General features: G+C 40.3%; 1 protein-coding gene across 13 annotated transcripts in view; it reads left to right on the top strand.

The window, feature by feature from the left end:
* The window catches only part of ptprfa (protein tyrosine phosphatase receptor type Fa), a 291,110-nt gene that overhangs the window by 150,077 nt on the left and 116,249 nt on the right, over positions 1 to 24,784 (top strand). For 5 of the 13 annotated variants that reach the window (XM_027289990.1, XM_027289989.1, XM_027289987.1 and 2 more), the window contains exons 5-6: positions 6,239 to 6,427; positions 15,008 to 15,118. In XM_027289990.1, coding sequence (XP_027145791.1) covers positions 6,239 to 6,427; positions 15,008 to 15,118 — 300 coding nt within the window. Of the gene's footprint in view, positions 1 to 6,238; positions 6,428 to 11,766; positions 11,785 to 15,007; positions 15,119 to 20,034; positions 20,047 to 24,784 lie in introns of all 13 variants that reach the window. The other 8 variants (XM_027289984.1, XM_027289988.1, XM_027289983.1 and 5 more) reach the window with 3 other exon arrangements.

Genomic DNA, 24,784 nt, shown 5'->3' with positions numbered 1-24,784 from the left:
AATATGAGCAGTTTAACTTAAGCAAACACATTAGTCTTTCTTTCTCTGGCCCTTTGTCTGCCATGCCACTCTGTTGCGATCATGTCTTTGCACTGTTATCTTTTTAACATGGCTAAGCACCTGAAGCTGTAGGTTGCTGTTAGCTCCGGTCTCCAGTGCTGTTGGCAGTGCACTGCAGGTGTGTAGCCAGAAAAATGACACACAGAAAGAGAAGCTGTGGATTAATGGACTTGTTTTCCTCATTCATTTTCATTCTTATTCATTTGTAACTAAAATCAGTCCTGTAAGGTTACAGTTGTTGGTGGATGTAAGGTGTGAAGAGCTCTCCAGGGATGCCTACCGTCCCCTATATGTTCTCTCTTAGCTGTTTGTGTGGGGTCTATCGCCGAGTTCAGCAAGGTGACATGCTTAGAGAAAGAAGCTGTTCCCGGGCTTGCTGATACTGGAACAGAGTCCTGTAGCATCTCCCGGGGGGGGGGGGGGAATAAGGGCAGGCGGTCAGTGAGTCAAAATTAGGTGATGTAGCACAACGAGCATGGACATGAAGGAGTTTGAGGTTTGTGGATCGGTCAAACAAACACAAGACTTTGACCCAGGACACAGCTGCTCATGTCCCACGTGAATCCAAAACTCAACTTACTTATGTCATGTACCACATTATAAACCTTGAAGTTTTCCAAAAAAGGTAATGTTGCCTCAGCATATTTTATTTTGAAATACTGACTGGACATGGCAAATGTATTGTTCCTAAATGACCATGGAGCCTTGCACATGCAAAACTGGTGGAGTTATACCTACAGGGTCATAGTTTGAAGCACAGGACCACCGACCAGACTTCTGTATTTGACAAGCTGGGAACGAGAACATGTTGCACATACAAATGTTTAAATTATGATTCAATAAAATAACAACACCTACAGTTACTTATACATATAGCTCTTTACATATATCCCCATGCATGTATACACCCGAAAGGTCCATGTCAGTTACAAATGGTGGAGTGTGTATAGCGTTGCGGAGCCTGAGAGAAGCTGCTCTGGAGTCTGGTGGTGTGGCAGCAGATGCTTCTGCATCCCTTGTCAGATGGCTGCAGGCTGAACAGGCTGCATATATCTGTAACCTAATGGGACACTTTTTGTTCTCCCCTGGTGTCACACACAGAGGAACATCTGAATGCCTCTCTGGTCAGCCTGGTCTCCCTCAGGTTCCCTAACAGTAACTCTGCACAGGTGCCCTTTCTTTGCTTTTGTTTTTGCTCCCGAGTACACTAATGCCAGCAGAAGCAATGACAAATGACTGGTCTCATTTGCTTGCTATGTGGAGTGAGGAAGCTTCTTTTTTTTCAACATTGGGAATCATCCAGTGGCTTTCAGACAGCCTGGCTGTCACCTCGCTTTTGTTCCCTGGAGTTTAATTTTTTATCTGTCACCTCCCCTCCTCACAGCCTTTTCTGTGCTCTTTATTAGGAGATGTCCCGGTGTGGCGCAGGGAGCTTGTCAAAGTGCATGCTGACATTTGTGAAAAAAAATCTGTCACTGTCCTTTTAAGACGATGGTTATTTTATTCAACTACAAGAACAAAGAAAGGTAATACTGACAGTGAAATCACCATTATGATCATGAGGCATACTTCTGAATTTGCAACGTCTGGAAGTTCAACATCATGTTAGACGGTTCAACCTGTTCAGATGCAGCCCTCCATGGCTGACATTACTGTCATGTGAAGGCTGTGGTGGGATCAAGATACTGGTGTCACACGAAACAAGCACACCCAAAGAATCTAGCTAAATAATGCTAAAGTCAGGCAAAATGTTGGCGATGTAATGTGATGTGACTTCTCACCTTAAAATATGTGAATGAAAATGGGTTCTGTGTGTACCTACAGTACAAGTCTTTACATACATGCCACCTTTATTGTAATCCCACACCGCTTTGGGCAGAAACCATGCAGGTTTTTGCATCCAGTATAAATTGTGTATTTGAATATTTCTGCATGCTGGGCTCAGTTTTGAAACAGTTTAGAAATAACTTCAATAGGGTCTGCCTGCAAAGCTGAGACTGACCCTATACATACAGTATGTTCATGTGTGATAACTTTACTCCCCGTAGAAACCATTTTATTGTCATGAGACAATTTTTTAATACTTAAGCTCACTGTATGATAATATTATTATATTAATAATATGATAATCACAGTCTCATGAAACTGTACAATCACAAACTAGAGACAAAGAGCACTCAGAGGATGAATGACTTGTATATTACAATTACAATAAGGGGGCTCCATCCTAATTTCAAGAAAAATAGTACAGCTTAATCACCCAAAAAATCCCATTTTTATTCATATTTCCTCATTAAATAAAAAAAATTATGTAATGTAATGTATTTTTAATGTCTTTATGTGGTATGTTGGATGAATATTTTTGATCATTCTCATTTTTCAGCGATTTAAAAGTAGTTAAAGTTTGCACCAAATCTGTGTAACAAATGGTCTCAGCCTAAAAGCTACTGCATTAACTAATAAGACACAATAGAGCATCGGAATGACCATCATACTTCATCTATCATTATCTGCTTAGCCCTTATACACTCCAAACTTCCATTATTTCAATTGGTGCTTAAACCAAACACAATATTTATTATATATTTATGACTACAGAAACTTAATACACCATGCATCTCAAATCAATCTTCTGGTTTCCAGCTTTTATTTCTGCTTTTACCCCTGAAGACGCCTGCCCTGAGAGTGAGGCAGACATTGATCATCTGCTTGTAAGGAAATGTCATGGAGATAAAACAAATAGTAAAATTAATTTTTGAAAATCATATTTTTTCTATGTCTACAAGTTTGATACATGTCACAGTATTTAACTTACTCATTGCATATTAGAATAGGCTTGCACATCCTCTCACTATCCCTGATGTCTCATATAAACATAATGTAAATTGACGTCTTCACCTACAAGTACCTGACATAAAAGGTTTTTTTAATAATCATGTCTGCAGTAAGATATAGAAAATGTCCTCCATGTGTTGACAAGTGTCTGGCAAACAAAAATTACAGAGTAAGTTCAAACTATCATGCAGTCATTCTCCTCAGAATTCCCCATGCTTATAGCAGAGGCAAATTATGTCCTTGTAGCCATGTAGTCATTACCATCATTTCTAATGATTACAGTCATTTATAGGAATGAGTGAGAAATGTGAGTCCCTGTCTCCTTTGTGTGTGGATCATAACATCCCTATCCTCAGCTGTCATTTCGTCACGTCTGGCAACAGTCTGCTGTTCTGCAGCGCTCACACCTCCTCAACGCTGACAGGGTGGGGCTCATTTTTAAAATCATAATGCAGAAACCAAAACACGATTTGGAACAGTTTGATGTTTGCGCCATGTGTGCGAGTGTTTGAGAGCTGAACATCCCCTTATTGTACGTTTCAGGGAGGATCACGCGAATGGAGGCATGTTGACACAGGTTGCTTATTTGAAAATGTTCTTTTCTGAATACCAGACATAAACATAAACATAGTCCAGGTGGAATTTACAAGAGCCACAAGGACGGTTGAGGAAGTGAGTAAATAAACATGCATTAAACACAGGCTCGTATGACTGAAACTGATTATTAGGAAGAAAAATGAAACACAATATCTGTTTACTGTAACACAAACAGGTGTTGTGATTTCTGATAATCAAAGTTTGAATTTGATCTTACCAACATTTATTGAGATATTTTTAGAAAAAGTCATTCATGTAAACCTGCAGTGCTGCTAGAGGAAAAGTCAGGATATCACTAAAATCATTAGGATTGATCCTTCTTCAGAACTACAGTCCAGACAAAGTGACATTGTCATCCTCAGAGCTGTGCCAGAAGGTAGAGATGCAATGATCTGACCTCACTGAGATACATCAACTCAACGTGTACTGATCTGATACCAGTGATCTCTTTTTAATTGAATTGAACATTTTGAACTGTGGGGATCATTTTTATGTGAAGGAACATCAGCAGTACATTGTGACTGATGGCTGAAATAGAGGAACTGTGTTTAATGTGATTTGGTGACATAGTCTCAACTGAAATGAATCTTTTGTATCGATTCTTTCGGTCTGTACTGGTACATCTTCAGGAAGTAGCCTCGGGGGGTTTGTTTTTCTTTAACGGTTCTTCTACAAGGAACCATCACCAACTGAAGAACCTCTGTATTCTTTGCAAGCTATATGTGTTTCTTTGAAGTACTCCAGGTTTTTCATCTTTATTTGGAGTTATTTGGTGACATGACATTAGGGTCGTGATTAATGATTATGTCAATTAATGGCTACATTTTTTGATCAAAAGAGAGAGAAAATTTCCCATCATAATTTCCCAAATCCTAAATTGACATCTTTAAATCTGTTCTGACTGACATAAGTCTAGAACCCAAAGTGGAAGAGCCAGAAATGCAACAAATTCTATATTTTATCCTTTTGTTTAATCACTACTCAAATGATTTTCAAGTCCCATAACCCTAAAATGGTTGCCAAAACCACACTGCTCAATAGTTTGGTGTGGTTGGCTGATTGTGAATTAAAAAGACAACTGTCCAACACAATATGATAAATACAATAAACATCAAGCATGAATTAATGACTAGATTAATGACTTCATGTGTTTTTGACCACAGGTTGGCTTGTCTCAGTTACTGATGATCATTTCAAAGAATTTACCTTCTTTTCATCCTCAATGATTCACATATATGCACGTGCACACAAGTTGCAAATCTATCATTGGTAGCAGATTGTATGTGTCTAAACACAGGATATTTTCTGTTACTTTTATTCAATAATTAAATATTAATCCAACATCATACTATCTATTCTGAGATGCACCGCAAACAAAAGTGTTCTATAAAAAGTGTCATGACCAATGACAGTAAAAAGAAAAGACAGCATATGCATGACATCACCCATAGGTTTCAAAAATATGTGGCACTGTCCTGCCTCCTCCACTTCCCTGCTAATCTAAAAGTCAGCAAAGACGTGGACCATCACTGCTGAGGCGAGCTGAACGATTACTGGGACAAAGTTTAGCTTGCTGACTGAATCATGTTTTTCCCTCTCGGCTTGTCGTATCTGTTTGCACTCACTGCAAAGACTGTTCAGTCTTACAAACCCAGATACTCGACTCCACCTGACTGGACTTAGCAGCTGCTGATACAATCCCTCACACTCACTGCTAAATGATTCCCGCTGCCTGCAGACTTTGTTGCTGCTGCAGTTCGCTCAATAGTTAAAGAAGAGTACTTTTACTGATACTTTTATTTTGTTGTAAATGCTTTTGTCTCCAGGCTTATTTACTGTAAAAACACTGGTATGATAAACACAGTTATTGCACTAAACAAAGTATATAATACTTAATGATTTCATAATTTCTAGAATATATTAATTAGTCTACAGCTTATTATCCTGAAAGGTTGCATTACTACTAATTAATTCCAGCACATACAGTTAGTGTTCTGAAAGATGTGCAACACCTGAACCTAAAGGTCAAAACTCAAGTAACTGAGGCAAACACAATTTTTAAACTTCTTGTTTTTTGAAGTAGAATGCTTTGGGCTCGATTTGTCTGGGCTCGATCACCAACCACAGGGTTTGTGGTTCAATACCTGGCTCCTCTTGTCCACATTACTTTTGTTATAGGAGAAATAGAGGCAAATTGTAAAGTGCGTAGTCCGTCTGCACTCACCTATTGGGTGTGACAATTAGAAAAAAATCACGTTGGAGCCGTGTGTGTAAAGCTCTGGCAGCTGTGGCGTCTGTCCACAGCAGCATAGACAGAGGTGTGGAATGAGATTTTCAGCCCATGATGCTATTATGTTCCACCCATAATTTGGCAGGACCAGCATTTGACCACACTAAGCGTTTCAGATTATGTGATGATGGTAGGGGCCTTTTTCTTTCACAATGCGTTCCACTCGGGGTGAAATTGCATCGCCTTCGCTCACACAGATCCATGACGAGAAATTCCACAGGAGGATTAGTCATGCAGAGGCCCAGCAATATTTACATTAGAGCTGGATTTTTACTGTGTTTGAATTTCATGGGGCGAACTTGCAACCTTAAGCTTGTGGGATAAGCAGGGAAATCTCACCACAGACTGAAGAACACATCCGATGGTCGTCTTAAGTCTTAACTATCATCATCGTCCATCATCTTCATGTCCAGCTGTCAGAGTACTAATATTTGTTTGCCTCTGTCTTTGTCGCAGAGGACCAGATCCCTCATGGTTTCCCCACCATAGATATGGGGCCCCAGCTGAAGGTTGTGGAGAGAACGCGCACTGCTACAATGCTGTGCGCGGCCAGCGGCAACCCTGACCCAGAGATCTACTGGTTCAAAGACTTCCTACCTGTGGACATCAGCAGCAGCAACGGGCGAATAAAACAGCTACGTTCAGGTAAAGCACTTATCTCAACGTGTTCACCTACGGGTCTTTGTCTGCAAACAGCGGCACCACCTGTATGAAACTTTCAGGTGTTGGTGGGCCACACATTTCGACAACTACTGTCATTTATATTTGCAGTAACTGGGGCTGGGTATCAAACCTCAGTGCTTTTTTTGTTACCAACCCAAATGTGGCCGTAGTTTTCAGTTTCAAAACTAAATGTCTGGTCAATGTCTGTGTTTAGTGCATCTCTGACAGCTGTCACAGACTGTCTGTTCTTAGGTAAAGGTGTCACTGCTTGTGTTTAGACAGCACCTGTTTAACACCTGAAAAGTCTGGCTTCTTTTATTATTTTTTTTTTGTGGTATTATTCATTAACATATATTTACAATCATATTAAGCAGAGAAGCAGAACTCAAGCTGGAACTCAAGCTCCCAAGCAATTATTTTATTTTTTTGTTGATTAATTAATCAAATTATTGTTTATACAGTAGTAACGCAATTAATGTTGAAAGCAGTTATTAAATCTAATAGTAACAAAAGGTTTTGGTCTGACGTAACAGAATCTTGCCCACAGCATGATGATCATGTTGCTGTTCTCATGTGTGCTAGACATGAGACCGTACTCTCACAGACAGGTCGAGGGGAATTTATCAAGTTATAGCTCTTAATAAAAGACAATAAGCTTATGAAATGTTAGAATGTTTTCTACTTTGAGCAGAACATCATAGATTTGAGTAATTACTTGAGCAGCACCTGTGTGGGAATATTGACATGCCAACAGTGCTTAACGCACCACAGACAGTGATGAATGTTAAAACAGAGGCAGCCATGTGAACAGCTCTGTGAGGAGGTGGCCGGGATCCAGAGGAGCACATAGGGCATCTTTCTTCATGAAACTAGCTGGAAAGCTGGATGGCTTCTGGCTGAATAACCGCGCTCCACACAACCTGTCAGTTGCCCTTTCTCTCACTTTCTGTGCGAAAATAGAAATGTTTGCTTCTTGCCAAAAATCGCATGCACCTACAAAACGTTGGAGCGACTGGCCAAGGCCGAACTTTCTTGCCAGCCCTTCCAGCTAGAGTGAGAAGCAGGTTTCCCATCGCGGAGAGCCCGGAGCCCCTCCTGTGACTGCTCTCATCTCAACACAGGCTGAGAGGAAAGGCTGAGAGACAGGCTCTAGGTTATCATTGGCTTTGAAGTCCACTCTGAGGATTTTCCTGAGTCGCAGTCGGGGCCTTAGGTAAGGACAAACATGCCATGTATTATTAATCGAACAGCATGGCAATTTGTTTCAATTTGGTTCATACGGCCCCGTGGTCACGTGCAGTCCCACAGCAGCCAAGCACAGATGGCTGTTATCCTGTGCCATACAAGGCAAGTGGAATATATAGCAGTGTGTAAAGTCAGCACTCCACAATTATTCCATTTATTTGCATCGATAGAATTCATTATATAGAGGAGTGATTAGATTTGCTCATGAATTAGTTAGTCTTATTAGATGACATTGATTCATTTAAGAAAAACTAATAGTTTCATTTTTCAATTTGAGACCTTTGCTCTGTTAAAAAAAAAGTCCTGTCGTCTGTGAAGCTTCCTCTGCTGCTCCGAAACTCAACTTTGTCTTCCGTAATTACAACCAAAGCTTGTCCATCAAAGAGTAATGTGACCCAGACCAGCGAGCACTGTGACTGCTGGCCACGGGTCCTGATGGTCCTGGGAGATTGGGAAAGAAGAAGATTAGCGCGGCAGGACAAAGCTCTTCTGTGGGGAACACTGCTGAGTAAAACGTCAAGATCCTGATTCAGCAGCAACTGTGTGTTTACACCTGTCACTGAAGATTTTTTAAGATTTTACTTTTTTTTTTGTGAGGAAGCAGAAAAACTCCAGTGGCCAATGTATGGACAAAGCTGGGCCAAAGATGACTCCAGCTGAATTATTTAACAGATATTGGCTGTTAAAGGGGGACTCCGGTGATGTAGTATTGCAATTCCAGAATGTTACGGGACTCACAAGAGACAAATTAAAATAGAAGGAGCAAAGGTAGAGATATTCTAACTTTTTATTCCTTGCGGTATTTGTCATGAACTGTTCAATGGATGTTGACATGACTTTCTTCTTTTCAATACACCCCATGAACCAAATAATTGATGTCACATTATCCTGATGCACTCTAATTAGATCTGGATCTAATGTGGAGAATGTGCAGAACATAAATTTAATGTTCAACATTAAAAGTACCCAGAAAGCAATTTGTCTGTTAGACAAACCATGTTCCCAGGTTAGCCCATGGATACATTATCATTGGTATGAACACAAACAAGCACAAATGAGAAACGAGAGTTTGAAGAGTAAGTTGATCTTCCACTATGTGGCAAAGATTAGTGTAAAAGATAAAAACTCAATCCAACAATCTCAAAAATAGTCAAATATAAAACTGCAGGTATGATTATTATTGTGAATTAAATGTTTGGAATTACTATTTTAGTTGTGTTTCTGTGTAGCTTCAACTAGTACAGATGAAAGAGTTTCCCATTAGCCATACATACATACATTATCTGTAACTGCTTATCCTCACTAGGGTGGGCTGGAGCCTATCCTGGCTGACTTTGGGCGAGAGGCAGGGTACACCTCTGCCAGTTCATTGCAGGGCACATAGAGACAAACAGCCACACAGACACAGGTAGAACATGCAAACTCCACACAGAAAGGCCCCAGCTGGGGTTCTGTATTAGACAGTGTTATGTAAATTAGTCAGAGTCTTGATTGATTTAATAATATTGGACATAGATTTTTTATTTCATTACACCAACAGGCAAGCGCCAAGAAATATCCTACAACTCCCATAATTCAAACAATGGATTTTTTCGACCACCCCTGCATGGTAAAAGGCCACATCTTTTAAACTCCATGTCCCAGATTTATCAGTGTTACAAAGGTGCTTCTGCTAGTCTAGAGTCCAAAGCCTAGATGATCCCAATGATATCACTGTCTCGATTAGATGACAAAGCTTTTCCAATGTGCCACAGACATTACACTGTTCTAACAGGCTGAGTAGTCATCCCTATTGTGAGAGTGAGTTGAGATCGATGTATGAGATCATCAGATCAGTGGAGGTCTCCTTTAACAGCCAGATTTCCATGTGATGTTCTGCTGTTGACTGAAATATGAGGACTGTCAATCCATTGATACATCCTTTGATTGATGGACACTACTTCGGATGAAACCCTTCCAATCCAGACATTGTGAAAATATAATAAAATGCTATTATTTTTCACAATGAAACCCCCCAACCTGTCATGACAGCCTGATTTCATCTTCAAGCTGTTAGACAGCTGTGTACAGAAGTCATGGCAGGTCTCAGTATTGTCCAGTCCGGCCCTCCGCAAGCTGCTGATGTCCCCTTCATCAAACCCTAGGGGCCACACAGCTTCCAGGGCCCCCTTCTCACCACCTATGTAACACTTTTTGTGTTCCTGTCAAGTGGCTTGGTTTATTATCCAGATCACCCTATCTGCATATTAACCATCCCACTCTGTACCGTTTGCTGTATATGACCTCATATGCCCAAATGGTGCTGCTTACTAATTATGACTTACTGCAGGGGTATGCAAGAGGAAATGCTACTGCTGTGTTTCTAGAATGAACAGTACCAGGGAAGAACGATGAATCATTTAAAATTGCAGTTTGAGTTTTGTGTTTGATTTTCAAATTTAAATGACTAGAGCTGCGATTATAATTACATCGCTTACATAATTAACAGTGTCTCAACAAGTTGCAGGAGGTGAAAGGTTTAGTTGTTGACCCCCAGTTTTCTTCAGCTATAATGACAATTTACTCAACTACAGCTAATTAAAGTTAATTTTGTGAGATGTTCAAACTAAAAGAGAAACTCTTGGCAGTCGTCTGCTTAATATACTCTCTGAATGCCAGCGTCTGTGCTAGACTATACTACCTTAAAGAAGAAAACTACTGGCTATATCTTATGTTTGAAGAAGTAGCCTCTTTTGCTGGGTCTTTCTTCAGATAAATCAATCTAGATAATCTCCCCACATCAGTACAGTTGATTAGTGATATCGCATGGATAATATTAGGACCCCATAGGTTTATGTTCTGATTCAAATATTCCAACTTTGTCTCTGCAAAGTTTGGTGGAGCTCTAAATACTCTGAAACCCTTGTCACTGTTTTTCTGGCGAAGAAGCCAGTCCGATGTGTGATTTAGAGTGGTAGTGTATTCAGAACACTTCATCTGTGCAGTTGAGAGCAAAACATACCCGTTATAGTTGCTGAATTCATCCAACGTTGATCCAGAATTCGATTTAGGATGCAAATTTTCCTCAACGCTGTAATCTCAGTGATTGGATGTTTCTTGCTGAAGTGTACTTGGGAGTCATAGTAACTTCTTTTTTCAACTTTTCATTTGATTAAAAACAGAAATTGTTGTTGAGCTTTTTATCAAGCACATGATGTCATTGTTCAAGCTACATTTTAAGAACTGTGAATCAGGACTTGATTAGACATAGAAATTAGATTTCCACAGTCAGAAAAATTACAGTTGCAGTTTAGGCCAAAATTAGATAGTTTGCTGAAATTGTTCATCTCTAAATAGTGCACAGACAAGATGCTGGCAAAGAATAAAGAAAAATACATCTACTGGTATGCTAATTTTGGAGCAAGATAGTAAATAAAAATCATCACCATTGAGGCAGCAACATCACAGAGTATTCCAGTACAAGTGCAGGTTTGTTTGAAATGCATCACAGGGAGAGTACGCAGGCAGCTTGTGTTCTTATCTGCTTTGTTACTGCAGGATGCAGGAGACAAAAAAACAAAAAAACATCCCTGCTGTTGGTGACTGAGAGGTCAAGTGCTTGATCGTCAGGTGCTATCAGAGAAAAAAAGCAGGTGTGGGGAAAAAGAAGCTTTATGATGACAAAGAGATACCAGCCCTGTGGAGTAAATAGCCAGTTGTATAACACAAATAAGCACATGTGAAAGTAAATAACCAGATGCACAAATGACAGGCTGGCTGTAGTATGAAAGGATACATTACTGAAACAATGTTGTTCTCATCATGAGCCTGTATTTTCTTGTACACAAGAAAATAATTTCACCCATTGGTGAAACTGGTGTTGCTTATTAAACATTAAATAATACCTTACATATTTATGGATACGTTGTTTTTGAGCAGGGTGAGAATAGCACTCGCTCTAATCTCTGCTGTTTTTCCTCTCTTTGCTCTCCTGCCATTCTTGTCTTTCTCTGTTTCACTTTTTTTTCTTCTTCTCTATCTTCTCTTTATACTAATGGTTATCTCTAATCTTATTTGCATTCAAATTACCTCACCAGGTGGTACACCAATCCGAGGTAAGAATGCTGGGTACAGAAAACCTCTACTCATCTCTCCTCTCTTCCTCCTCACTGCCCCCCCTCTCCTCCACCGCCTCCGTCCTCCTCCTCCTCCTCCTCCGGTCACCTCAGTGTGTCCCCATTTCCAGCTCTCTGTCCTTTTCCACTTGCTCCGACACTTTCTCTGCCTTCACCACATAACCGCCCAGAAGTGTGTATGGCCTTGGGAGAGACGTAAACAAAAGACAGATTTATACCTGATAGGGACAATGTTCTTACTTTCGACAACTGATGTTCCAGCAATTAGTGGTCAAAGGGTTAACCATGGATCATAAATCATAATGTAATAAGCTCATTTTTGTTGTGTTCACACTTAACATGTTTGGTGCAGTTTATTCAGTTGGTCTCTGTCAATCAACTCTGAAAAGTACAGTACGCCTCAAAATGGTGGGTTACTTACCACACACATACAGTATCAGAACAGGCTTAGAAACACTATGAACCCACTCAGCTGCTATATACAGCACATAGCGTATGAATGTCTTTAAAAGACAAACTGTGACATGCCCTTTATGCATGGTACCAAGAGGATAGTGTCGAAGCTACCAGAGAAGATAAAGAAACCCTTTATGTGCAACCAGCTAGAAAAACTATAAAATAATATCACAAATTATTAAGCTTGGCCCAAATGCAGACACAGGACAACAGGCGAAACCTTTTTTTTTTTTTTTAATTGTGAATATGGGCAGCAATGGAGAGATGTGGCTGGCTGAGGTGAGGCGGAAGCAATCCAGGTGGAGCCTTGGTAGAGGGAATCCCAGGGATGAGAGCCAGCTGACGGGCAAACAGGCAGAAAATCCTGAAACGGGAAGAACAGGTGTAAGTCTCACAGACAGACAGGCAGGCAGGCAGGCAGGCAGGCAAACGAGGCCAGGAGCCGGTGTGAGGAAGGGGGACCACACCCACACTCACACAAACACACAGAGAAAGAGACAGACGGGGACAAACAGGAGACACGGGGGAGGAGGAAAACACAAAGAACACACACTGAGGCATGGCTGTGACAATGACAGCTGCCAAAATACATGAATCTTTATTTTGGCTTCATTTTACTTGAATGTATCAGTATAATCAACCAGCAGATGGAATAGTGGACTAGTCATACACTTTCAACAAACCTAAAGTAACTGTACCAAACTGGCAAACTGCACCAAATATGTTAGGATTAAAACCACCCTAAACTCCATGTGTGGACGTAGCCTTACAGTCCGCCAGCTGCCCTGTGAAGGTTACTACCTCGAGCAACATGGCAGTTCAACAAAGGCAACAGGCTGTTGGACATACAGTACTAGAGCCTAAATAAAGGTTGTGTATATAGATCAAATGTCCTTTAGCATCACATTCCTGCTTACATGTTTAGCTGAGCATCCTGCTGTCAATTGTCCTAGATTTCACTGCCTAGGTCGTACCAGTGAGCCAGGTCATGGAAGTGAGTCTATTAGCATATGTGATAACTTAGTGGACCACTTGCATAATTAGTAGTCTGCAAACCGTTTGTCATTAAGGTGTAAAGGTTTGACCTGTGTCTGCACGCTGTCCTTGGAAGCTGCAGAGAGGGAGCAGATGCTCCGTTATGGGAGGCTCAACGTCTGAAGGGCAGAGGAAGTTTCGGCAGCTTTGAAAATTTTGTTGAAGACCTAGTCTTCCTTTGTAGGAAATGACGCCTTCTCTGGCAGCACCGATTAGCCTTTTTTTTTAATGCCAAGAAGTCAAAGCAAACATCCATCAGCATCCATTTTTCTCTTAGAAAGGCCGCTGCCATGGAGAGGTGCTGAATGTGCAAAAAGGTAGAGCACAAAATGGAAAGTTGGAAATAGATAAATAAGCTGCTGCACACACTCCTCTTCACACTTCAGCTACAGTGTGATGTCATTATCATTTTGACATGATGTTTTGTGGTATGTAGGAGAAAAGCTTACCTGCATACAGTGTGGGTGCGTGTGTGTGTATGTATGTGTGTGTGTGAGAGAGATTGAGAGTTTAAAGTCATACATCTCAGGCAGACTGTCCTTGCTGGCTGCATCCCAGATGAAGGTTGCTCCTCCTCCATCTCTGGGCAGGCTGCCTGCACCAGATCCACCATGGATGTGGCTACACTCACATTATCAACCGCTGATTTTTTGTTTTGGTTTTTTTTCTTGAATCAAGTTGTTAACATTGTGTTATAAACCCATCCCATGTTGCATTTCAGGATTGTATTCTGAAATATGTACATTTTTAACTTTTTATTTTTCACGTTTTCTCACTGCAAAACTGCATGATGTATGTCACATTCTCAGTCAATATATAATAATGCATAGTCGTTAAAAATACATCCATGTTTTCTATCTCAAACCTAACCTCTGTACTGACAACTGAATATTCAGTGTTTGTTTAAATGTTATGAAATTGTCATGAAATGTTTTTTGGAATGAATGGATGTAAATGAAGGTGTCAGGTAAGTTACAGCTCACGTTTTACCGGTCCTTTCCCCAGAACGAAGCTCTCAATGAGAACTTGTACTTGAACTAGTGTACATAAAAAGATCAGTGGAGGTTAGTGTTTGGGGATGAACTATTTAATTCAATGGAAACACAGCAAGTGTTCCACTAAAGGCTTTGACCAATCAGGTCCAATTTTGGATTTAAACAGGCAATGTGTCATTATTACATCAAAATTACACATAATGATCCAAAACTGTTTCTCTTGGCTGCCAGTGGAACCAGTGGAAGTGGTGATCAACCACAGACTATTTGGGGGGAAAATACTAAACTACGGTGCCCGATAATTCTAATGGATGGACATGTCACCCAGTTCAAGAACATGAAACATTTAGAATATTTCCTTTTAGCTCCTGCAGCTGCTTCAGCTCTGAACTGCAGCCTATTTGCTATCATGACATAATCATTGACTAAACACTAAAACCAGTAATAAGCGAGCTGGACAGTCGAAGTCATCTTGAACAAGCCTAAGAGTATTAGGTCATTGCCATAAATGATATCCTCCAAATAATAAACCTAAAAAGAAATGTTTAATTTGTATAGGTTCAGGTTCATTTAGGCAAGGATATGGGCAGTGTGTAGGATTAGTGTCTGCATGTGTGTGTGTGTGTGTGTGTGTGTGTGTGTGTGTGTGTTTGTGTGCTCTTTGAACGTATGTGTTAAAGACCTGAACTGTGACATTTTGGCCTCCCCCCCCCCAGGAGCGCTTCAGATTGAGAACAGCGAAGAGTCAGACCAGGGCAAGTACGAGTGCGTGGCAGTCAACAGCGCTGGGACTCGCTACTCGGCTCCGGCTAACCTTTATGTACGAGGTAAGATCCCTCTTGACCCTGGAGACCCCTCCCTGCTGCCATTCAGGTTGCCACCTCCAACAGCAAGGTCCTCTCTCTGGTTGCCTGCTCCGCACCGACGCTCTGTCTCCTGACTGCTAATAGGGAGACTGGTTCCCTGAATTGAACTGCAGTGAAAGTCAGACCTGTTGATGCCTGTCCGGTCTCTGCTCATTTCCTGTTCTCTCTATCTTCCTTTCTGTCTCGTCTTTGTCTTCTGGGTGGTGATTTATGTATTTTGCTCCAATGCCCTGTTGTTAGTTTGCTTGACCTGCCTAACCTCACGGTGATGGGAGGGATGTTTTGACTCGTCAGGGGTGAAAGAGAGGTTGGCTGCGGTTCTGCCTCTTTGTTTTGGGGGAGGTAGAGGTTTACATGTGGAGTCTTGCCCCAAAAGAGAAGCTGACACCTTTGCTGTTGTACATCCCGCGTGGGAGAAGACAGGCAGGAAATTCCCCCGAAAGCGGGCTCCAAGACGGCTGGATGGGCTGCAACAAAAGCCAGCCGGGTGAAAGCAAGCCTCGGGGCTTCTTATAAGTAGACCTTGTCAACAAACAACTTAATTAGCCTCGACCATTATCAGGATCTCAAAGGCAATTTTCAAAGCACAGGCATGATTCATTACTACGTTAGCCTCTTGTTCATTTGACGTTTCCATTAACAGAGCTGCTTAATACAGTAACTGCCTCATCTTTAGTGCTGTTTTACAATATTTAGTTCCATTTTGAACATGTCCTCATAAATCAGGACTTTGATCCAGTGTCACAAATCTCATTCTTTCCTCTTGTCTTAGCCCTAAAGCACACAAGGATGACACAGGTAGTTAATTCAGGTACAGATCATCTGTAGGATAGATTTTGATTTTTAATTAAATGCTTACCTGCCAAAGAGTTATCGGTTGCTGTAATCAATCCTTCAAAGAGCAACAACACTGTAAGAAATGAAAGACACAAACTTCTGCAAAAACGAACACTGTTAGAAAAAGCCAGAATATCACATGACTTTAATGTAGTATATTTATTAATACGACTGGTTATTACAGTTTAAATTTTGATTGCTCCACAAAAATAAGCAGCAAAATGATTGAAATAGGGCTTGCTAGTGTTTGCTGGTACATGACTTTCAAAAGTAGCATATACAGTATCACTTTGAAAATCACCTGATTGTAGTAATAATTATATTATGCATTCATTTATTTCTATGTACCATGATCATGATGGTACGGAGCACCATGGGGAATGTGTGTGAATCTATACATAAAGGTTGGAAATGTAATCATAATAATAAAAGGTCTATAAACTTCAGTCCCACTATATATTTCATTTGACCGGACCAGTCAAGCGCCGTAAGCACACTGTTCACATATAACTTTTAGAAACAGGCGGGGCCCACACCTGTAATATGGGACAGGCATACAGATGGGGCCCATTCAGACTGTGGGCTTCGGTGTAACAGCTCTGGCTGCTCCGGTCAAAAGAAATGAAGGATGTGTCTGTCCACTGAGGCTCAGCAGCCAAACAAACTGACAAACAGGAAATTTCATATTATTCATTTTGTAAAATACCTCTTCGGTTTTGTCAAACACAGCTCACTTTTGTATGTTTTTTATTTTTTATTTTTTTTTTACAGTATGGTCATGACACGCCACACACATAGCCAGTATGGACAGGAGGAACGATCATATCAACCGGTGATATTTTCATAGAATGCCATGACATTTAAGTGTTGTATCAAGATAAACTTGAAAAAGGATCCAAGCTTGAGATTTATTGTATTTATATATTTATTTGTGCTGAAATATGGATGGAATCTGTCATCCAAATGGAAAATGATTCAGGGTGAAGGCGTCATCCTGAATCTGTTTCATAGTTGTTTCAAACTCGTCCCAATACCAATGTAAGACAGGAACACTTCCCATTTTAATTCAAAATATGTGTGATTAAAAAGAGATTCATCCTGACAGAGCGCCCTGTGTGTCTGGGAAATACATATGTACAAGCAGATGTACATTTTTATTTTCTTACCAGAACAGATGCATCAGTTTGCCGATAACAGATCACAGAGCGCTTACACCCGGAAAAAAAAATTGCCTCTGAGAAAAAAGAAAACAAAGAATCTTTCAAAACAAAAACATGCATTTTGTTCTCTGCTTCTGCACATGGTCAATTTGTTCATGAGCGCCAATGCAGTTGTCAAAAATAAATTGTACATATTTCACATGGTTTTGCAAGAGGCATCCTCCACCAAACCAAACAGAGCCGTAGCCAACAGAGTCAGATTATGAAGTGTATGATTTGTTGTTTCTGCTTCTCTTTTCAAGGCTCCTGTCTTCTGTGTTGCTTTAACCTTTAACCCCCCCAGGTGTGCTGGTAGCTTACGTTTCCATTTCCACCTCACAGTGCGGCTTCTGAGTAAACACTGCAACATGCCATATGCGTGTGTGTGTATGTGTGCGTCTTCTTTTGTTATCTATATTTTTCTTCATCTTTTTTTTTTAGCTTTTCATGTCTCTTCCTTTCGGCACCCCCCGTCCACAATCCCTCTGTCACTCATGTGTCGGTCATATACACTGACTGTATATGTTTTCTCTTAAATGCTTATCCTTGTATCTACACAGGAAATCAGTGATTTTTCATTGTTAAATGTGCTTTGCTGCCTCTAATGGACATGTGAGAGTATTTGTGTTTTCTCTGTTGTGTGTGAGCGTTGTGATGTTTGTGAATGTTGATGTTCATATATACAAGACATTACTTGGAACAGAGAGATTGTCCCTTGGTCCACTTAGCCCTTAAGAGACAAGACAAGTACACACTGTAGATAGCTGGCTCCAGAAAATTATGTTTAAAAAAACTTTAAAAGGTAAATCAAGACAGACTATGACTGAATTATGCAATGCATTCATTTATACTCATGGTCCTATTATTATTTGACACACAACTTCATAGAAACAACAAAGCAATAATATATAATCATTTGCTAAATCTTTATCAGTACAAAACTTTTCTTCCATATTAGAGACAAAGTCAGACACCTGGTATATTATATAAGTGGGTATATTTCTTCTGGCCATCCAGACCTCCATAGCGCCCTAACTTCACAGCAGAAATAAACATGTTTACAGCCTGGTACAAAAACAGTTTTGGTCTCTATAGCTAATTTCATGACAACTGTACTGAGGGTGAATTTATTTTAACTCACCTGTCCAAATTATATTAAGAATTTTTTTCCTAATTAACAGTGTGGACTCTTTGATTGACAGGTAGGTGCCATTACAGATGGCTTTTCCAGCCCCCAGGCATCATTCAACCCGCCGATGATCCACTTCTTTACTGATTTTTAGATTAGCCAGAGGCGGAAGAGGCAGTACAGCCAACATGGTGGCAACAAGTGCCGCATATTGTGAGCTGCTAAACGGCACTTTGGAAATGTATGGGTGATGTCACGCATACTCTGTCCATTCTTTATACTGTCATTGGTCTAGATGCACCCGTGTAGTTTAATGATTTGTCAGGATGTCAGGTGAGGTGGTATAAAAAGTGTCTGGGGGAGGTGGAGCTTGTGTGAAACCAAAAGTGAACATGTAAACAACACGTCAAACTGTGTAACGTTACTTGAGATATTTTCCAAACCATAGTGCGATCGTGCGGAGCCCTGCACATCCAGACATGACACAGAGAGACACTGACAGCTTTCAATTTTCAAAGCGTAGAAGCACTGACTGAGCAGCAGTATTTGATGAATTGGCAGACAGGAGATGTCGTGTGCTAAAAAGAATGACTCAATCAACAGCAAAATTTGCACACTAGTAAGGACATAAAAATCTGGCTTGATGTCAAATACTGGAGGGAAACTCAGACATCGTCACTAATTAATCAAGCTCTCCTTGGAAGAGCAGAAATTGGAATGTTGGAGTAGATAAGATGGATTCAAACAGTGTCATCAAACTACAGTCCTCTCTGCTTTAAATATTCTGATGATCGCATAGAAATGCAGTCATCACACATGGAATATTCGAATGCCTGCGTTCTCAACAGTTAGTAAGTAGACCAACGGGACAGTCTCCAAGGACTCAGTGGGTTCCTTTTAATGCAGCATTAGCTTATCACGTGTTCCTCCATAGAAAAAAGTCTGTGTTCTCAGTTAGCACGTGGAAAAAATATAAGTACAATTTTCCAAGGTGAGTGTTTGACTAATCCCATCAGCGGCCATGTTTATGTGCTCATTGATTTCAGGGCTCGGTGGCTGAGCTCGCCCAGAGTCAATGAGCAGAATAAATGTGGGCAGTAACACACTGGCTGCTTTGTGTACTTAATGAAGTCTGGTTGTCAGCAATCCTTGGCCTCTTCAGCGCTGTCTTAATTCACAGGCTGAAAGGCTCAAACACTGCAGCAAAGTTAAGGACAGGGAGGAGAATGTGGATGTGTGTGTGACCATGTCTGCATTTGTGTGTCCATTTGTGTGTGCGTGTGTGTGTGTGTGCTGTCTGGAAACACTGGACTCATGCTGTTTGTTGCAGTCAGAGTTAGATTAGCATTGCTCTGTGTTTTATTCTGCTCAGGTGAGAGTCTATCCTTCATGGCCTTTTGCTTTTTGTGTGTGATGGGTGTGCACTGCATTATGTGTCATATGATGTGTGTGTGTGTGTGTGTATGTGTGTGTGAGTGTTTGCGTTTGGCACTGCACAGGCTCTATTGTCTCTACTGTGATTTTCTCACTCGTTAATGGATAAGCAGATATTTGCCTGTTTTACTCTCTTTGTTTCTCCTTGTCTTCTTCCTCCTACTCCTTATTTTGCCCCTCTTGTTGTTTATTTTTTTTTCTTTTTCACTTTATCTTAAATCCCTCCATCTTCATTGCACCCCGCCATCCAAAAATACAATCCAAATCTCACCACTCAGATCAACGGGAAGGTTGGTTTTTTCACTCTTTACCCTCTTTAAAGCCCAGGCCTGGCAGACTGGAGCCGTGCTGCGCCGGCATCTCGCTAGGCGCCTCAGGCTCGTCCCGGCCTCTCTCTCTCTGTCTGTCTCTCTCTCTGCCTGTCTCTCTCTCTCTCTGTCTCCCTCTCTCTCTCAGGACCCCTATCCCAAAGTGCAACCCCTCCCCCACACCCAAAACCCCAAAACCCAATGCTACAGTGTATGCTGCCTTGCACCACATTACACGTTGCTCCATGCAGCCCACTCCTCTGAAATTTTGTGAAATGAGCTTAAATGCCAACAAAAAAAACCTGACAAATACGTTTCTTCACCATTCAACGATTGCGTGGCCGATGTGACACTGAGGTAGAATCGTAGGAAGTAGTAACTGTGGGAAGTGAATTATTATTTTTTTAAACTTAAGAGTGACCAAATCTCAAATGTTACTCAGTGAGAGAAGTCATCTCAGGGTTCCAGTGTTATTTCTTTTGATTTTCTGCAGTCTGACTAGAGTGAGTTTATAATGGATGATCTTGGGAGTTCAAACCTGAGGTCGAAACAAGAGGACATGTAACATTACAGCTGCATTTGCGATCTATCATTGTCATCCTTTCATGAACCAATTTAGCAGCAACACATATTAGATTTCACCTCCAGACACCAGAGTTTAATGAATGTTATGTTTCAAACACTACAGAGACATGCATCAGCAGTAAACTACCAAAGGACTGCTGAGATGAGACTGTTCTCACGGGGATGACCATGGATGCTAACCAACTGGCTTGTTCCTCATATCCCTCTAAACATTGGAACAAATTATCATGCTGGTATTATTTTGGAAAAATCTGTCACATATTCAAATTCCTTACACCTAAATTTGGTGACTTTGAAGTTCAAAAAAATTGGATTTGGACTGTTCTTGGCTACATGGTATCAGGCACACATTTTACAACAGCATGAAAACAGACCAGTAATAATGATAATAATAATAATAATGATGATGGCAATAATAATGATAATAATAATAATAATAATAATAATAATAATAATAATAATAATAATTATTTTACTTTAAAAGTGCGTACTCAAAGACACTTTACATAAGAAGAACATCAAATCAGTACAGACTAGGATGCATCTTAAGAAGGGCCCTCATATCAGTTCACTCTGTTAGTTGCTTGAACGTGGATTACATAATTAAAACTGATGACCATAGCCTAAACCTATAGTTTAGGAGCACTCATTGTTGGTCCCTGAGGACTGATTTAGCTGATTTTAACCAACTGCACCTCCAAATTTACAACTCCCCAAGCGCCAGCCATTATCATTTAGGCAGCTCAGCATTCTGTTTTCAGGTCTAGGGAAGATAATGTCCAGAATGGTAAATTAAATTTCATGAAAGTTTTCTTTTATACCCAATTAATTATGATACTGTGATGATGTCTCTATTGACTACACACCTCACACCTTTCTCGGTGAAGGAACAATCTAACAGGAACAACACAACCTGAGTTCAGAGTTGGTGCTCACTTCACAAAATTTTTTTTTTGCAACAGCGTCAAGCACATGACGTCTTCCTGCTGCATGCTGATCATGTTTTCATTGTCTTGGCTAATTTAAAGGCACGGCTCATCCCAGCTGTCATCTGCTATCTGACCATCATTACACTGAGCGACGGGCTCTGAGCTCACACTGCTTTTACCAAAGCTCTCCTCTTATCTGCGTCTGCTACAAAACTTGAGAGCAAAATAGCCTCAAACATGTTTTTCCAGTAGTCTTACTGCTGGATCATTAATAGGACACCGTGGATGAGCTTAGAAATTGAGGGGGAGTGAAATACTATTGGAAAGAATTGCAGCTCTAGCTGAAGTGTTTGTGTTTGATATGTGGATTTGCAGACTTGTGGTGCAGCTTGTTGGTAATCTTTCATTCTACAAAAACAGTGTTTTTTTTCCTGTTTCATCATGGCTTCATATCTGAGGTCAGAGAATACACAAAGAGATGCTGCATGAGCAAAAGACATGTCATTTGTAATGTTGAATTTCAGTTACAATTCTAGGAAAGGATGGTCTTGATTCTCATCTGCCAAAAAAAAAAGCCAATTTGAGTTGAACAGTGACACCACACAATGTGGCTTAAGTTTTGAGGGCTGCATTAATGGCAGGCTTGAAATCCAGAGATGACAGAGGAGACTGTAAATGAAAATGAATAGATTTAATCCTGTCAAATCCAATTAAAGCACAATTTAAATAGGATCCTAGCACAAAGGTTTGTTATTTCTGACAGCACCATACTGTATAAAGGCAACAAAACTGATAACAGAAACAGAGACAGCTGTTGTCTGTCTAAAAATCTAGCTTTCTAGTCTTATTCTATTATTATTATCTATTATTCCATAGTATGAGTCCATATTTTAGGTGAACCATTTTTTAACAATGGATTCACCCTGTTTAGTGACAGTAGCCTATGGTGAGTGGGCACAATTTATTAGCATCATTTCAAATAAAAAACATTATTTTGTTTAACTAAACATCTGTGAGCCTAACATAACAATTCTAAAATAACTTAAAGCTCCAGTGTGTAATTTATATGGCTTCTTTTACATAATATATTCATAACTATGCCATGTTGAACCACCATGTTTCTACAGTAGCCCAGAATGGACAAACCATACACTGATTCTGGATGTGTTCTTCACATTCAGGTCAAATGCCACTAAACACACTGGTTGTCTAGCTCATAATTTCACTTAATTCAGTCCCTTAAATAAAAACAGAACTAAAGTGGGAAAATTAAAGGGAAACTTACTTTGTACAATTCCAAACTAAAGTTTCAGTAGAGAAAAAAAACATGCACAGTGTTGGATGGAATAAAGGCTCAGCTCAGTCTGCTTTCATAAAATAGGCATCACAAATGGTGTGAAGTCATTCACTTGAGCTTCAGTATATTCCAGTGTTAGATCTTGCTTGCTTCCTGTGTCTTTTCACCTAATGAGAAAGTAAAGGGAGATAATTAAAAGGATACACTCTATACTCATGCACTGCTCAGTGCAGAACTGCTTTGTCACAAAGAATATCTAATCACTGGTATAATCCAGAGTTTCTGCCCAGGTTCAGGTTGAATTCCTGGTACATTAAGCTGCTTTGAATCCAACAGCACATCAGCTTAATGCTGTATGTGGGTGGTACATTTCTGATCACATTTCCATTTTGATTGATGCTTTGGGCAGCATGTAGTGACTGGATGTTATGTACAGATTTTTTTCCCACTTCTGCTTTCCACATTAAGTTGCTAACCAAAGAGTACATCATGCTTTGCCGTGCTGCTCCTCGCCTATGCAGGTTCACCTCTCTGTCACACAGGAAGCGAGAAAAGATGCAATCTTCTTTTTTTTAAAATATGCATACATACATACATACATACATACTGTATATATGATATGGATTACTTTTCATGAAACATAAGGGCTAAAATTAACAATGCTGTTGGATCAGTGCAGTGGAACTCGTCACAAGTCTTTACATTTCATCACAGTCTGTTCAGGTCTTTCTTATTGATGGCTGTTTGCCTGTGTCTGTAGAAACAGTCAGTGAATCACAGAGTTATAGATGGGACTAAGAATAGTGAAGTTGTCTTTTACATAGCTAACTAGCTGCCCAACTACATGCATGACACAACAGAAAAATAGCAACAAGTCATCATGACAGTGCCTGATGTGAACTGCATTCACAAATAACTTTTCTTTTAATGCTGTCTTAAATAACACCAAGTTAACAGCTCCTTGTAACCACAACCACACTTCCTGCATCATCTGAGAATGTTGGCAGGGTGATTATATCGCTTGCTCCTAATTGGTTAGGTGAGAACAAATTGAAAAAAAATGAATAACGTGAATATGAGGTCAGACTGAATGAATGGAGTTTAGTGAGATGTTGCTATCAAATTTACTTTGGTGGCACTTTAAATACCAAAAGAAAGTCCCACTATCTAACTCCAACTCCACCAAAATTGTCTTGATGGATACACAGAACTCCAGGTAAAAGAAAAATCCTTTTTTGACGACAAATAGGAAACAAGAGGAGAGAGACACACAACAAAGGCACTGTCCCTTTAAGTTTGTTTGCTCTGATAAATCATATAATATTAATAAATATTGATACATATGCTAAATATAAACTTGTAAAAATGAAATACTGACATACAGTAAAAAATGTTAGATTCTGACCTGTTTGGTGAACAGGTCAGTGGGTGTCATGAATCATACAGTAAGCATGCTGCTACCTTTCCACCTGCACTGCTGCATGACTTTCCTGCCAATGCATCCAGATGTTTGCTTCCCCGCCCATCTTTGCTTCTCCTACTTCAGCTTTTCCTTTATCAGGACTTGGCTTCCCAAATGTTCACTCGTCCCCCTCCCCCCTCCTTTTCCTGTCTCTTTTCTCTGGCATGCCAATAAAGATATGACTTTGTCTGCATTCTACACTAACTATAAGCTGCTCATAATGTGTATCTGTAACTCTTGAATGATAGTGACTGAGTGGCAGATTCAGTCTCACCCTGGTGTCAGTACGTCAGTCATCCACCCATCAAGACATTGTCCAGATCAGCAGTAGCACTAATAACATAACTTCTAAAGTCAATAAATTATTGCCAGCGTATCGTGACCATCATCCATGTCCACGGGTAACTTCATGGCTTCTGATTGACTAATATATGAACACGATGATTC

This window comes from Larimichthys crocea, chromosome XVII (assembly GCF_000972845.2).
Source record: "Larimichthys crocea isolate SSNF chromosome XVII, L_crocea_2.0, whole genome shotgun sequence".
NCBI lineage: Eukaryota > Metazoa > Chordata > Actinopteri > Sciaenidae > Larimichthys > Larimichthys crocea.
Note: the sequence above shows the minus strand (reverse complement) of the source record. Positions and strands in the feature narration are given on the sequence as shown.